Source organism: Nymphaea colorata, unplaced genomic scaffold (genome assembly GCF_008831285.2).
Source record: "Nymphaea colorata isolate Beijing-Zhang1983 unplaced genomic scaffold, ASM883128v2 scaffold0297, whole genome shotgun sequence".
Taxonomy (NCBI): domain Eukaryota; kingdom Viridiplantae; phylum Streptophyta; class Magnoliopsida; order Nymphaeales; family Nymphaeaceae; genus Nymphaea; species Nymphaea colorata.
This window is the reverse complement of record NW_022204803.1, coordinates 8,215-22,500: the sequence shown is the minus strand read 5'-3', so window position 1 is coordinate 22,500 and position 14,286 is coordinate 8,215. Positions and strand designations below refer to the sequence as shown.

The 14,286-nt window shown below is 52.6% G+C and overlaps 1 protein-coding gene across 1 annotated transcript; it reads right to left on the bottom strand.

The window, feature by feature from the left end:
- Window positions 1-2,869: 2,869 nt before the first annotated feature.
- LOC116244763 (uncharacterized) lies at window positions 2,870-13,787 on the bottom strand. Its single transcript, XM_031616639.2, has one exon. It carries the CDS (start codon window positions 9,625-9,627, stop codon window positions 3,907-3,909), a length of 5,721 nt encoding a protein of 1,906 aa, XP_031472499.1. The 5' UTR covers window positions 9,628-13,787; the 3' UTR covers window positions 2,870-3,906.
- Window positions 13,788-14,286: the final 499 nt, after the last annotated feature.

Genomic DNA, 14,286 nt, shown 5'->3' with positions numbered 1-14,286 from the left:
GATACAGAAAGCGAATTCGCTTGATACTTCAAAAATATTTAATATTTATGGTAGACCAAGTGATTTTCGCGTTGGCCCTTTTTATGGGGGAGCCATCGCCCAAATCACCTATAGGTTAACCACCAGCTCGGATCGACGGACTTGACACCCTTCGACCTTGCTGCCGTCCCTCGTGTGCCCTTTCTTCACTGCGAGCGGCCATTTTTTCTTGGTTCCGCGTGCTTCCGTAGCTGTCTTTTCAGCTTCTCCTGCGTCCGGTTTTGCCTGGGCCATTTGTAGTCCACGCGGTGCGACTGCCTTCTTCTCGGCCTCCGACTGCTGTCAAGGCCTTTGTTTGGCAGGTGCTATGCAACGTGTCCTTCCCTGCCTGGCCCTCGGCCTGCAGTGCTCGCTGTTCCCCGACAGCGCCTGCGGTGTCCTTTGGACCGGATCAGGTACACAAGTGGATTCACGAATGGTCTGGAACATTTATGGTAGACTAGGTGATTTCGCGTTAGCCCTTTTACCCGGAGCGATCGCCCAAATCACCTGCGTAGGAGATTGTTACATCCGCCCTTGTAGCGCCTCAAAGCCGCCGACGAACGTAACCTCCCAAGACCTCTTAGTGGTAAGGTAGCTGGCCCAAGATTGGCCTTACAAAATTTCAACCCCGGCTGGACACAATCCCAGCTCAAATGCCCTTGGGTAAGGATACAAGGAATGGTTTATCCCCTCGCTAGCTAGGTCTGAACCTATTACAACAATGTGGGTTCGAGGCCTTACAAGCGTAGCGTACAACATGAACTCATTCCTCACTCATTCCAGCATTCAACACATTCATCAAACCACGCATACAATCCTTAGGACGTGCAAACCATCACCATGCGCCCTAGGAAGGTCCGTAGTCCGGGTTCGTGTCCTTAGCTAACGAGCTTTGGAGGTAACCCAAGCACTACAAGCCCGGAGGCAAGGCTGAAAACAAGTGCACCCGCCCTCGAATCTATAGGGTGATTCGGGTGCCTACCTGGCTGAAGCTAGTTCAGCAAGCGACCAAGGGCAAAGGCCAAAGCCCCTTGGTAATCAGCACGTCGGTCTTCGCAAGCGAGGCGCCCGTTCAAGTTGGTCTCTCCTCCTTGCTCAAGACGTAGACAGCATAGTTACTGTTTTGTAATTCAGCAACTTAAAACGGGAGAAGGGATTGCACTTAGCTGGAAATGATGGAACCCCTAGTGCTGTGATGAAGTAGGGGGAAGCTAGCGCTGACAAGGTGACAGCGTACACCCTTCTTCTCCCGGGATCAGCTCAGCACACGGTTGTTGGACTGCTCCTCCTTCTCAGCAATACACTCCAGAAAATGAATAGAGAAGGTTACTGTCGAAATTAGCAAGGAAACGGAGTATTTCCAAGCATCGTTAGGAGACTTCACCGTGAGAACATTTTACCCCTGTTCGTTGCTGAGTTTAGGGGGATGCAAGCGCCGCTTAGCCCGGCGTAAGCTATGTCTCCTAACAGGTGTAGCTGCAATCGATTAGGCCCTGCTGTCCGCAACACCTTCCACCGTTGGGCTACAATGCACTTCAAACAAGGGCGAGCAAATCACTGACAAAGGCAAAGATTAAGAGCAGTATTTCGAAGGTGGAGAGGCGTCACCAGATTGAGGATTAAACCCCTGGAGCTAGACGATGAAGGGGTGAGGCAAGCTTCGATTGACGCCGAAGCACGCGCGCTGTCCTGGACAGCTCAAGCTCCCTGGTTCTCTGGTGAAGGTTCTGGATTCTCAGGCTTTGCCGATCTTCCAAAATCATTAAAAATCATCCACAGCTCGGATTGGGCTGAAATTTGGTGGGTAGCTGCCTCTGATGATTATGAAGGGACGCTCCAAAAATCACTGCAATCGGAGCCCTGTAAGGTCAAGTCGTTGAAGGCTGAAGGCGCCGAACTGTCACAGTCATCAGGCTCTGTTCAGGAACAGAACAGAACGCAGGCGAGTTCCAGAGTAGTCCGTCTTCAAAAATTCATTCCCGTTGATCCAGACACCCAAAAATCCTGAAATTTGGTTTGAAGGGAGCTGACACACCAAGGTTTGGACGCCCAGAAGATTGGGCCCAAACAAGACCTCCTTGGGCAAGACGTTGAGCAGTTTTGGAGCTGGACGCCGCAAGGTGGAGCTCTGTTCAGGACGACAGGAAATGGTTCAGACAGCTTCGGCTTCAGATCTTTGTTCCAGTCATTTCCTTCGTCCAATGAATGCCAGATTTCACCGGGAGACTCCTAAGACACCAAGGAAGGAACTCCCAAGAGGCCCGGCTCAGATTCGCTCTCAGGTGATAGCTCCTGGAAGGCACGCGACGCTGCAGCAGTGTTCATCCACTCAGGCGGGTGCAGGAAGGATTCCAGAGCTTCAATCGATTCTCCGGGTGATCATTCTCAATCAAAACGTTAATCCAAGCATTAGATATCAGGAATAGAGCAAGAACAACAGATTAGAACGAAGGAGGATAGTCAGATCACCGGAATTGGTGGTTTTCCCCAAATTCTAGTGAAGATGGGGGCGCTGCCGCCGTTCGGGCGGAGATTACAGACTTCCACCGCCGTTCTTTTTCAGATTCAGGCCGTCGATCATATCTCAGTCATCCGACGTCGGATTTTGGGCCTCCTTAGCTTGAAATGTGCGTAAGGAAGTTAGGAAGGCAACCCCAGTGGCCGATCGTCGAGATTGTACACCATTTTCTTCAGATTTGCAGGTTTCCAGGGACTGGTCGGCGGCAAAATTGGGGGAAACAGTCCAGGCTATTCAAACTGCGATATCTCCCTCATTTCTTGTCGGATTTGGCTCATTCCGGGTTCATTGGTTTCGTATTGATGAGGGGAAAGTCACAGAAGCGTCGGATCATCAAAACCTCTCTGTATTTCTTCAGATTCGCGTTATATCAGGGTTCAGGGACTGTTTTACAGAAACCGGTTGAAGGCTATTCCGTTTTTTCGTTTTCCTTCCGATTCCTTTGCGTTTCTCCTCGATTTCTCGCAGCAATAACCATACAGAAGCAAGAGTAAACACATGCTACAGAAATCGCTTAGTCTCCCATCGATTTGAATCCCTGCTCACAGTGTTAGACGAACGGAAGGATTCCGCCCGAATGCGCTGCTCACAGTCGTTAAAACCGATCGAACGACTCTTCAATCCAGCGACAATCGCCCGAGCTACCTTCGGTGGATTCCAAACGAGTTAGAAGCACCTCCGGCGTCAGCAGCGTTAGAGCCACCTTCTGGAACGAACGGACAACGAGAGGAAGCCGTCGGAGATCAAGGCTTACCTCTTGAAGACCGCCGGATGTCGTTTTCAGCAGGGAAGGCGTTGCTGAAACCAGCGCAGCCACATCCGCTGCTCTCCCTTGACGAACGCAGCCTCACAGCAGCTCCGTGGTCGAGCTACCAGCACTCCGATCGTCTTCTCCACGGTTCCGGCCTGGGGCTTCACAGAACCTCCGTTTTCAGCAAATGGGAGAGGAAGAACTCGCAGCCGAGCGTCCGGTGCTGGCCTCCGGCGCCAGCCCTCTGGTTGCTCGTCTTTCCGACCGCACTCCGGCGTCTTCTCCGGCCTAAGGCTTCTCAGAGATGAAGGGAGTTGCAGGTTTTGGGAGGGCAAGCATGGCAGCCGCCCATGGTGACAAGCTCTCACACGAGAGAGAAGAAACCCAATTCTATTATGCAAAAACTTAGGGTAAAAGTTCCATCACTTAGCTTATAAAGGCTAAGTGACTCGGGACGCCCCTGAACCGTCCCGGTACAAGAGCAAAAGCTGAAATAAAACATGTACAAAGTGAATCGGTACGGCCGAGACGGCCTACCAACAAGACTCCAACTCGGGTCTCTCTTCCGCTCCTGGGTGCTGCCTCGGTGCCTCGCCTGGGTCCTAACCCACTCCGTCTAGACTCGGTCTAGACGGCCTTCGTATCTGCCCGTCTCAGTTTCCTGGACTGTCTCTGTTCCGGACGCCAGGACATACTCTGTGCCTGTCCTGTGGCTGTCCGTCCTGTCTGTCAGCTCTGTCTCTGTTCTGAACGCCTGAACGACCCCTGTTCCTGTCCTGTCCGTGCGTCCTCTGTTTGACAGTCTGGAACTCGTCAGTCTCTGTCGAGAACACCCTGTCTCCATGGTGTGTCCAGCAAGCTGAGCCCCGCGTGCTAAGTCCAGCCCACTCCGCTCGAGTACGTCTGGCTTGGCTTGGGTGGGCAGAGTGGCCTCACCGTGTCCAAGTGCTATGGCATGAAGTCCTCCAATCGACGGGCTAGCCTCACTCTGATCAAGTGCACGGGCTGAGTGTGGGGCTGTCATCTCGTCAACCTCCCTTGGCTGCGTAGCACCCTCGCTCGTGATCTCCTCCGCAATGGCTGGCGCGTTCGGGCTCTTGGCGTCGTCATCGGCAACCGCGGCCGTGGCCTCTCCACGGGTAACCTCCTTTGCGTCCTGGTCTCGCGCCCTGCAAAACACGTTAGCCTCACAACAAAAGGAAGCAGGGTCAGTGGTTGCGGGTGCTTTCCCCGCTCGGCGTGGGCGCTCGGCGCCCTCATCTCTCGGCAACCTCTCGGCGGTGCGCTGGCCCACGCCACCCTCGGCCGTGCCTACGCCACCTTCGACCGTGCCCGGCCACCTTCGGCGCCCTTGGCCGACGCTCGCCCGGCCCGGTAGCTGGCTGCTCTCGCCCACTGGCCTAGCCTCGGCGGTGTCGTTGGCTGCTCTCGGCCAACTCGTAGGTAGCCCTGTAACAGATCCACCCCCCTTGGATTGAGCTTGTCCCCAAGCTCTAGTCGGGAAGCGGTGGTGAACCTGATCCCATAGCTCCCATGATGTTCCACTGTCCGGCCCCTCCCACTCAACTAACACCTCATGACGCTGCTGCCCATTCCGCTGCACATGCCTATGGCGCAAGATACGATATGGCGTCGGTAACTGGGGTGGTAGAGGCTCAGTCCTCTCTGTTGGCTGCCCGTGGTGCGGTTTCAGCCTGGAGACATGGAACACGGGGTGAACCATGGCTGACTGTGGTAGAGCCAAACGATAGGCTGCCTTGCCTACCCTTTGCAAGACTGGAAAAGGCCCATAGTACCTCGGAAGGAGTTTTGAGTATGGTTGGCCCAAGAGAGATCGTTGTTTGAAGGGGAGCCTCTTGAGCCATACATAATCCCCAACTGTGAACTCCCTATCTTTTCTGCCCTTGTTATAATTCTGTCGCATACGATGTTGGGCCTTAAGGATGTTCTTCTTCAATGAATCAAGAAGCTCGTCACGAGTTCGAAGGCTACAGTCAACCTCGTCTTCAATGGACGTGCCTCCCTCATATCTGACAATGGTGGGAGGAGGGTACCCGTATACGGCTTCGTGGGGTGTCATATCGATGGATGAGTGATGGCTGGTGTTGTAGGACCACTCAGCCCAAGACAGGTACCGAACCCATGTGTTCGGTCTATCCCCTGCGTAGCACCGAAGATATGTCTCTAGCATGCGATTGACGATCTCACTCTGACCGTCCGTCTGTGGGTGATGCGCTGTGCTAGCTAGGAGTGTTGTCCCGGCCATCTTCAAGTATTCTTTCCAAAAGAGGCTCATGAAGATGGAGTCTCTGTCACATACAATCGACTGAGGCATACCATGAAGCTTTCCTACATGGTTGTGGTAGACCTCAGCCACCATAGGCCCGTTGTAATGCCTTGGGAGTGGAGCAAAATGGCTATACTTGGATAAGCGATCCACCACCACAAGGATTGCTTCCTTGTTTTCAGATTTGGGTAGAGCGTCTATAAAGTCCATGGAGACGTCTACCCAAGGTCTCGTAGGCATAGGCAAGGGGTGCAGCAAGCCGGGAGGCTTAATAGCCTCGTATTTCTCTCTTTGGCATGTGTGGCACTGCCTCACCATTTGCCTAATGTCCGATTTGAAGCCCTCCCACCAAAACTGTCCTCTTATACGACTGGCGGTTTTGGCCGCCCCTTCGTGCCCGGCGGAGGGTGTAGAGTGAAAATGTTCGAACAGCTCACGGATCAAAGGGGAACCCTTTGGTATCACGACCGTCCCCTTGCGACGTAACAGCCCTCTTTCATGGCTGTACAAGGGTATGCTGCCCGGATTCTGTTGGAGAGAGGAGGCTAGCAATCTAAGGCTGTCATCTTCTTGTTGTGCTGCCCGTATTCTATCCCAAAGATCGGTCTCCAAAACCGATAATGTCATCAGTTGCTCACTAAGGCGTGAGAGGGAATCGGCTGCCGTGTTATCAGCCCCACGCTTGTATTCGATCTCAAAGTCATAGCCAAGGAGCTTGGCTAGCCACCTTTGCTGCGTTGGAGTCGATACTCTTTGTTTCATCATGTAGCGTAGGCTGTTATGATCGGTTCTCACCTTGAATTTCCGTCCAATCAAATAGGGGCGCCACTTCTCTACAGCCATAACAATAGCTAGAAGTTCCTTTTCGTAGGTAGAGAGTGGCTTTGCCCTTTGAGTAAGAGCCTTAGACATGAAGGCTATCGGATGGCCAGATTGGCTAAGAACGGCTCCCACACCCGTGTCACTAGCATCGGTCTCCACCAAGAACTCTTGGGTAAAATCTGGAAGTGTCAACACCGGGGCTGCTAGCATTGCTGCCTTCAACTGGTCGAAGGCTCTACGGGACTGGTCAGTCCAAACGAACATGCCCTTCTTCAACATTTTCGTCAAGGGCGAAGCTATCGTCCCGTAGCCTTGTATAAAGCGTCGATAGTACCCCGTGAGGCCCAAAAATCCTCTCAGCCCTCTAGTGTCCTTGGGAACTGGCCATCTGGTCATGGCGTGAAGCTTCTCGGGGTCTGCCCGTACCCCCTCTTTGGACACAATATGTCCAAGATAGCCGATGGAGTCCTGCCCGAAATTACATTTTGATCGTTTGGCATAGAGGGTATTTTCTCGCAGAATTTGGAGGACTCGTCTGAGGTGCTTGGCATGCTGATCTATATCCTTACTGTACACAAGGATATCATCGAAGAACACCAACACAAAGTCGCGAAGATGACATCTGAATAAATCGTTCATACATCGCTGAAAAGTCGCCGGTGCGTTGGTGAGCCCAAACGGCATCACGAGGAACTCGTAGTGGCCGTCGTGTGTACGGAAGGCTGTTTTGTATATGTCCCTTTCTTCCATCCGTATTTGATGATAACCAGCACGTAGGTCCAGCTTTGAGAAGATGGAGGACCCGGCAAGCTCATCCAATAACTCGTCTATCACCGGAATTGGATGACGATCCTTGATGGTGGCGTCATTAAGTGCTCTATAATCGACGCAAAACCGCCAAGACCCATCTTTTTTCTTCACAAGGAGGACCGGGGAGGAGAAGGGGCTTGCACTCGGTCTTATGATTCCTCCTTCTATCATTTCCTTCACCAAGCGTTCAATCTCAGCCTTTTGAGTGAACCCATATCGATAGGGTCTCACATTGATGGGCTCCGTGCCGTTTGACATGTTAATTTGGTGATCGTAGGAGCGTTTGGGTGGCAAACCAGACGGCTCTTCAAATAAATCAATGAAATCTTTCAACACATGCTGAATTTCGATGGGAACTATTTCTGTTGGCTCTTCCTTGGCTGGCACATCCGTGGCCATAGCCACTAACCAAAATGCGGGCTGCTGAGCCACTAACGCCTTGAGGGCTGCCCGTGGCTTCACGCTTGAGTTCATGGCTGTCAACGTGACTCTTTCCTCATCGCCATCTTTCGTGAAACTCATTCGGAGGTTAGCAAAGTCCCAATGGATTACACCCAAGGTTTCCAGCCATTGAATGCCTAACACTATGTCGACTCCTCCAAGAGGTAAAACAAACACGTCCACCTTGAAGGGCACCTTGTTCATCACAAGTTCTAGGTCTTTGCACCTTCCTTCGCAAGGGAGCTTGGACCCGTCGCCTACCATAACTGTAAACGGAGCTTGAGGCTCAATGCGGCATCCCAGCTTGTTAGCCACTTCTAGACTCATGAAATTATGAGTGGCCCCCGAGTCTAGGAGGACTACAAGTCTGGTTTGGTTGACATACCCTCTAACTCTCATTGCTTTGGCTTTACTAGGGTCGGTCAAGGAGTGGCAAGACGTTTCCTCTCCAATGGCTGCCTCAACTAAGACTACCGGTGGAACCTCATCCTCACTAGAATCATCATCGGTGGGTGGTTCCTCATCATCCTCAAGAACTGCATACAGCCGTTTCTTTTTGCACTCATGGCCCTTGTGCCATTTTTCTTCACAATTATAGCATAGCCCTTGCTGAAATCGTCGGTCTCTTTCTTCCTTGGTGATGTAAGTGACCTTGCGTGAGGGATGTTGGGGTGGGGGTGTAGCCTTCTTCTTGAAGTTCGCTTTGGAGTGAATGAGGGTTCTGGCCCGATGTGGGTCATACCCTTTTGCATCCTTCCTTATGGCACGTTTAAGCTCCATTTTCTCTTCTTTATCCCTAGCCACCTTCATGCAAATTCGAAGGTCTCTTGACTCTTGCGTTTGAACGGCTAGACGGATTTCTGGTTGTAATCCAGCAATAAAGGCCCCCACGAGGGCATCTTCATTCCAGTCCTCCACGAGACATGACAACCTCTCAAACTGATCTTGGTATTCAAGCACCGTCCCCGTTTGTTTAAGGCTGTTTAACTGAACATTGAAGTCGCGTTGGCTGGCCCTCTCAAACCTCTCTATCAAACCGGCTCTAAACTGGTCCCATCCTTGGTTTGGCGTCTTCCTCATGGTATATTGATACCAATGAAGGGCATTGTCCTCAAAATACATCATAGCTCGGTCGATTTTCTGTTCATGGGCAACTCGTTGGCATTGGAAATACTTCTCAACCTTGCATACCCAATCACGAACTTTGGTCCCATTGAACGTCGGGCATTCCATGCGGGGAAGAGGCAAGGGTGCCTCATCACGTGGTCTCTCTTGTCTGCCCCTTCGCATCATTCCTCTACGTGGGAGCTGCCCTCGCACGTAAGGATAGCCTCCATCATCGTAGAAGCCTTCCTCGTCTTCTTCTAGTTCATCCGACTCGGTATGTGGTTCATGGCGTCCTCTCCTCTCGGGCTGGGGTCTTAGTGGCCTAACTACCCCTTGTCTTTGCTCATGACCCACTTCTCCAGCTGGCCTAGGAAGAGGATGGAATGTATTTCTGTTTTCCTCCCCTCGTGGTGAAGGCCGACCCTCTCCTACAAGAGTGGTTCCTCCACTAGGTGCTCCCGTGGCTTGTGAGATGAGTTGTTGAAGCCCTTTTAGTAAATCCGGGACACTTAGGGGGTTGGTTTCTTTAGGTCTCTCTTGAGAAGTGCTGGGTGAGTTCGGACGGGCAGGTAGGGGAATAGGGCCCGGGCCATGTACCGAGGCCCCTTGTGATCTCCTTTCAATGCGATCCAACCTCTCACTTTGGGCTCTCATTTCTTCTTGGTTATGGGCTAATTGCTCATGTATGATTTGAGTTTCTTTCATGAATGCCGCCTGCTGGGCTGTAAGCTGCTGTATAGACGTTATTAAAGTGCTTAAATCAGCTGAAGGAAGTGCGAGATGAGGTTCTACATGAGCTGCGGTGGTTCCTTCCTCAACTATTTCGGTTTCCTCAACTTCTCTAACCGGCTGCTTCTCCTTGCGCCCCATGACTGGGATGAACCCTCTATTCAAGACCGAATTTCAGAAGATTAAGCTGCTCAAACCGTAACTCTTTGCAGCCTTAGCTGACCAAATCTGAACAAGAAAACGCACTAAGCCGCTCTGATACCAAAACTGTTACATCCGCCCTTGTAGCGCCTCAAAGCCGCCGACGAACGTAACCTCCCAAGACCTCTTAGTGGTAAGGTAGCTGGCCCAAGATTGGCCTTACAAAATTTCAACCCCGGCTGGACACAATCCCAGCTCAAATGCCCTTGGGTAAGGATACAAGGAATGGTTTATCCCCTCGCTAGCTAGGTCTGAACCTATTACAACAATGTGGGTTCGAGGCCTTACAAGCGTAGCGTACAACATGAACTCATTCCTCACTCATTCCAGCATTCAACACATTCATCAAACCACGCATACAATCCTTAGGACGTGCAAACCATCACCATGCACCCTAGGAAGGTCCGTAGTCCGGGTTCGTGTCCTTAGCTAACGAGCTTTGGAGGTAACCCAAGCACTACAAGCCCGGAGGCAAGGCTGAAAACAAGTGCACCCGCCCTCGAATCTATAGGGTGATTCGGGTGCCTACCTGGCTGAAGCTAGTTCAGCAAGCGACCAAGGGCAAAGGCCAAAGCCCCTTGGTAATCAGCACGTCGGTCTTCGCAAGCGAGGCGCCCGTTCAAGTTGGTCTCTCCTCCTTGCTCAAGACGTAGACAGCATAGTTACTGTTTTGTAATTCAGCAACTTAAAACGGGAGAAGGGATTGCACTTAGCTGGAAATGATGGAACCCCTAGTGCTGTGATGAAGTAGGGGGAAGCTAGCGCTGACAAGGTGACAGCGTACACCCTTCTTCTCCCGGGATCAGCTCAGCACACGGTTGTTGGACTGCTCCTCCTTCTCAGCAATACACTCCAGAAAATGAATAGAGAAGGTTACTGTCGAAATTAGCAAGGAAACGGAGTATTTCCAAGCATCGTTAGGAGACTTCACCGTGAGAACATTTTACCCCTGTTCGTTGCTGAGTTTAGGGGGATGCAAGCGCCGCTTAGCCCGGCGTAAGCTATGTCTCCTAACAGGTGTAGCTGCAATCGATTAGGCCCTGCTGTCCGCAACACCTTCCACCGTTGGGCTACAATGCACTTCAAACAAGGGCGAGCAAATCACTGACAAAGGCAAAGATTAAGAGCAGTATTTCGAAGGTGGAGAGGCGTCACCAGATTGAGGATTAAACCCCTGGAGCTAGACGATGAAGGGGTGAGGCAAGCTTCGATTGACGCCGAAGCACGCGCGCTGTCCTGGACAGCTCAAGCTCCCTGGTTCTCTGGTGAAGGTTCTGGATTCTCAGGCTTTGCCGATCTTCCAAAAATCATTAAAAATCATCCACAGCTCGGATTGGGCTGAAATTTGGTGGGTAGCTGCCTCTGATGATTATGAAGGGACGCTCCAAAAATCACTGCAATCGGAGCCCTGTAAGGTCAAGTCGTTGAAGGCTGAAGGCGCCGAACTGTCACAGTCATCAGGCTCTGTTCAGGAACAGAACAGAACGCAGGCGAGTTCCAGAGTAGTCCGTCTTCAAAAATTCATTCCCGTTGATCCAGACACCCAAAAATCCTGAAATTTGGTTTGAAGGGAGCTGACACACCAAGGTTTGGACGCCCAGAAGATTGGGCCCAAACAAGACCTCCTTGGGCAAGACGTTGAGCAGTTTTGGAGCTGGACGCCGCAAGGTGGAGCTCTGTTCAGGACGACAGGAAATGGTTCAGACAGCTTCGGCTTCAGATCTTTGTTCCAGTCATTTCCTTCGTCCAATGAATGCCAGATTTCACCGGGAGACTCCTAAGACACCAAGGAAGGAACTCCCAAGAGGCCCGGCTCAGATTCGCTCTCAGGTGATAGCTCCTGGAAGGCACGCGACGCTGCAGCAGTGTTCATCCACTCAGGCGGGTGCAGGAAGGATTCCAGAGCTTCAATCGATTCTCCGGGTGATCATTCTCAATCAAAACGTTAATCCAAGCATTAGATATCAGGAATAGAGCAAGAACAACAGATTAGAACGAAGGAGGATAGTCAGATCACCGGAATTGGTGGTTTTCCCCAAATTCTAGTGAAGATGGGGGCGCTGCCGCCGTTCGGGCGGAGATTACAGACTTCCACCGCCGTTCTTTTTCAGATTCAGGCCGTCGATCATATCTCAGTCATCCGACGTCGGATTTTGGGCCTCCTTAGCTTGAAATGTGCGTAAGGAAGTTAGGAAGGCAACCCCAGTGGCCGATCGTCGAGATTGTACACCATTTTCTTCAGATTTGCAGGTTTCCAGGGACTGGTCGGCGGCAAAATTGGGGGAAACAGTCCAGGCTATTCAAACTGCGATATCTCCCTCATTTCTTGTCGGATTTGGCTCATTCCGGGTTCATTGGTTTCGTATTGATGAGGGGAAAGTCACAGAAGCGTCGGATCATCAAAACCCTCTCTGTATTTCTTCAGATTCGCGTTATATCAGGGTTCAGGGACTGTTTTACAGAAACCGGTTGAAGGCTATTCCGTTTTTTCGTTTTCCTTCCGATTCCTTTGCGTTTCTCCTCGATTTCTCGCAGCAATAACCATACAGAAGCAAGAGTAAACACATGCTACAGAAATCGCTTAGTCTCCCATCGATTTGAATCCCTGCTCACAGTGTTAGACGAACGGAAGGATTCCGCCCGAATGCGCTGCTCACAGTCGTTAAAACCGATCGAACGACTCTTCAATCCAGCGACAATCGCCCGAGCTACCTTCGGTGGATTCCAAACGAGTTAGAAGCACCTCCGGCGTCAGCAGCGTTAGAGCCACCTTCTGGAACGAACGGACAACGAGAGGAAGCCGTCGGAGATCAAGGCTTACCTCTTGAAGACCGCCGGATGTCGTTTTCAGCAGGGAAGGCGTTGCTGAAACCAGCGCAGCCACATCCGCTGCTCTCCCTTGACGAACGCAGCCTCACAGCAGCTCCGTGGTCGAGCTACCAGCACTCCGATCGTCTTCTCCACGGTTCCGGCCTGGGGCTTCACAGAACCTCCGTTTTCAGCAAATGGGAGAGGAAGAACTCGCAGCCGAGCGTCCGGTGCTGGCCTCCGGCGCCAGCCCTCTGGTTGCTCGTCTTTCCGACCGCACTCCGGCGTCTTCTCCGGCCTAAGGCTTCTCAGAGATGAAGGGAGTTGCAGGTTTTGGGAGGGCAAGCATGGCAGCCGCCCATGGTGACAAGCTCTCACACGAGAGAGAAGAAACCCAATTCTATTATGCAAAAACTTAGGGTAAAAGTTCCATCACTTAGCTTATAAAGGCTAAGTGACTCGGGACGCCCCTGAACCGTCCCGGTACAAGAGCAAAAGCTGAAATAAAACATGTACAAAGTGAATCGGTACGGCCGAGACGGCCTACCAACAAGACTCCAACTCGGGTCTCTCTTCCGCTCCTGGGTGCTGCCTCGGTGCCTCGCCTGGGTCCTAACCCACTCCGTCTAGACTCGGTCTAGACGGCCTTCGTATCTGCCCGTCTCAGTTTCCTGGACTGTCTCTGTTCCGGACGCCAGGACATACTCTGTGCCTGTCCTGTGGCTGTCCGTCCTGTCTGTCAGCTCTGTCTCTGTTCTGAACGCCTGAACGACCCCTGTTCCTGTCCTGTCCGTGCGTCCTCTGTTTGACAGTCTGGAACTCGTCAGTCTCTGTCCAGAACACCCTGTCTCCATGGTGTGTCCAGCAAGCTGAGCCCCGCGTGCTAAGTCCAGCCCACTCCGCTCGAGTACGTCTGGCTTGGCTTGGGTGGGCAGAGTGGCCTCACCGTGTCCAAGTGCTATGGCATGAAGTCCTCCAATCGACGGGCTAGCCTCACTCTGATCAAGTGCACGGGCTGAGTGTGGGGCTGTCATCTCGTCAACCTCCCTTGGCTGCGTAGCACCCTCGCTCGTGATCTCCTCCGCAATGGCTGGCGCGTTCGGGCTCTTGGCGTCGTCATCGGCAACCGCGGCCGTGGCCTCTCCACGGGTAACCTCCTTTGCGTCCTGGTCTCGCGCCCTGCAAAACACGTTAGCCTCACAACAAAAGGAAGCAGGGTCAGTGGTTGCGGGTGCTTTCCCCGCTCGGCGTGGGCGCTCGGCGCCCTCATCTCTCGGCAACCTCTCGGCGGTGCGCTGGCCCACGCCACCCTCGGCCGTGCCTGCGCCACCTTCGACCGTGCCCGGCCACCTTCGGCGCCCTTGGCCGACGCTCGCCCGGCCCGGTAGCTGGCTGCTCTCGCCCACTGGCCTAGCCTCGGCGGTGTCGTTGGCTGCTCTCGGCCAACTCGTAGGTAGCCCTGTAACAGAGATTGATGCTCGGTTTGACGGATCCCCGTTGCCTTTGCTGTTTGCTTCTTGCTTGTTTTTATCGGTTGTTCCACGACGGTTCGGTTTGATCGAGAATCTATCTTGCGTTTCAACATTATGCGCCTCCCAAGTTCCGCTTGTCCGCATGGCTATGCCGGCGTGAAGGCGGCCGTTGGGAAGCGCCTGATGTCTTGGCGCATGAGTGGCGTTGGCTGCGTCTCCCATCGGCGTCATGGCTGTTTTGGTTTGCCATGAACCGTTTGGGTGATGTGCTTGTTATATTGGTGTGGTTGACGCTAAGTTTGTTTTGCCCCTACGTTTG

What these genes read in the sequence shown, in the direction of transcription:
- LOC116244763 (XM_031616639.2), bottom strand. Translation starts at nt 9,627, where the DNA reads ATGGGGCGCAAGGAGAAGCAGCCGGTTAGAGAAGTTGAGGAAACCGAA.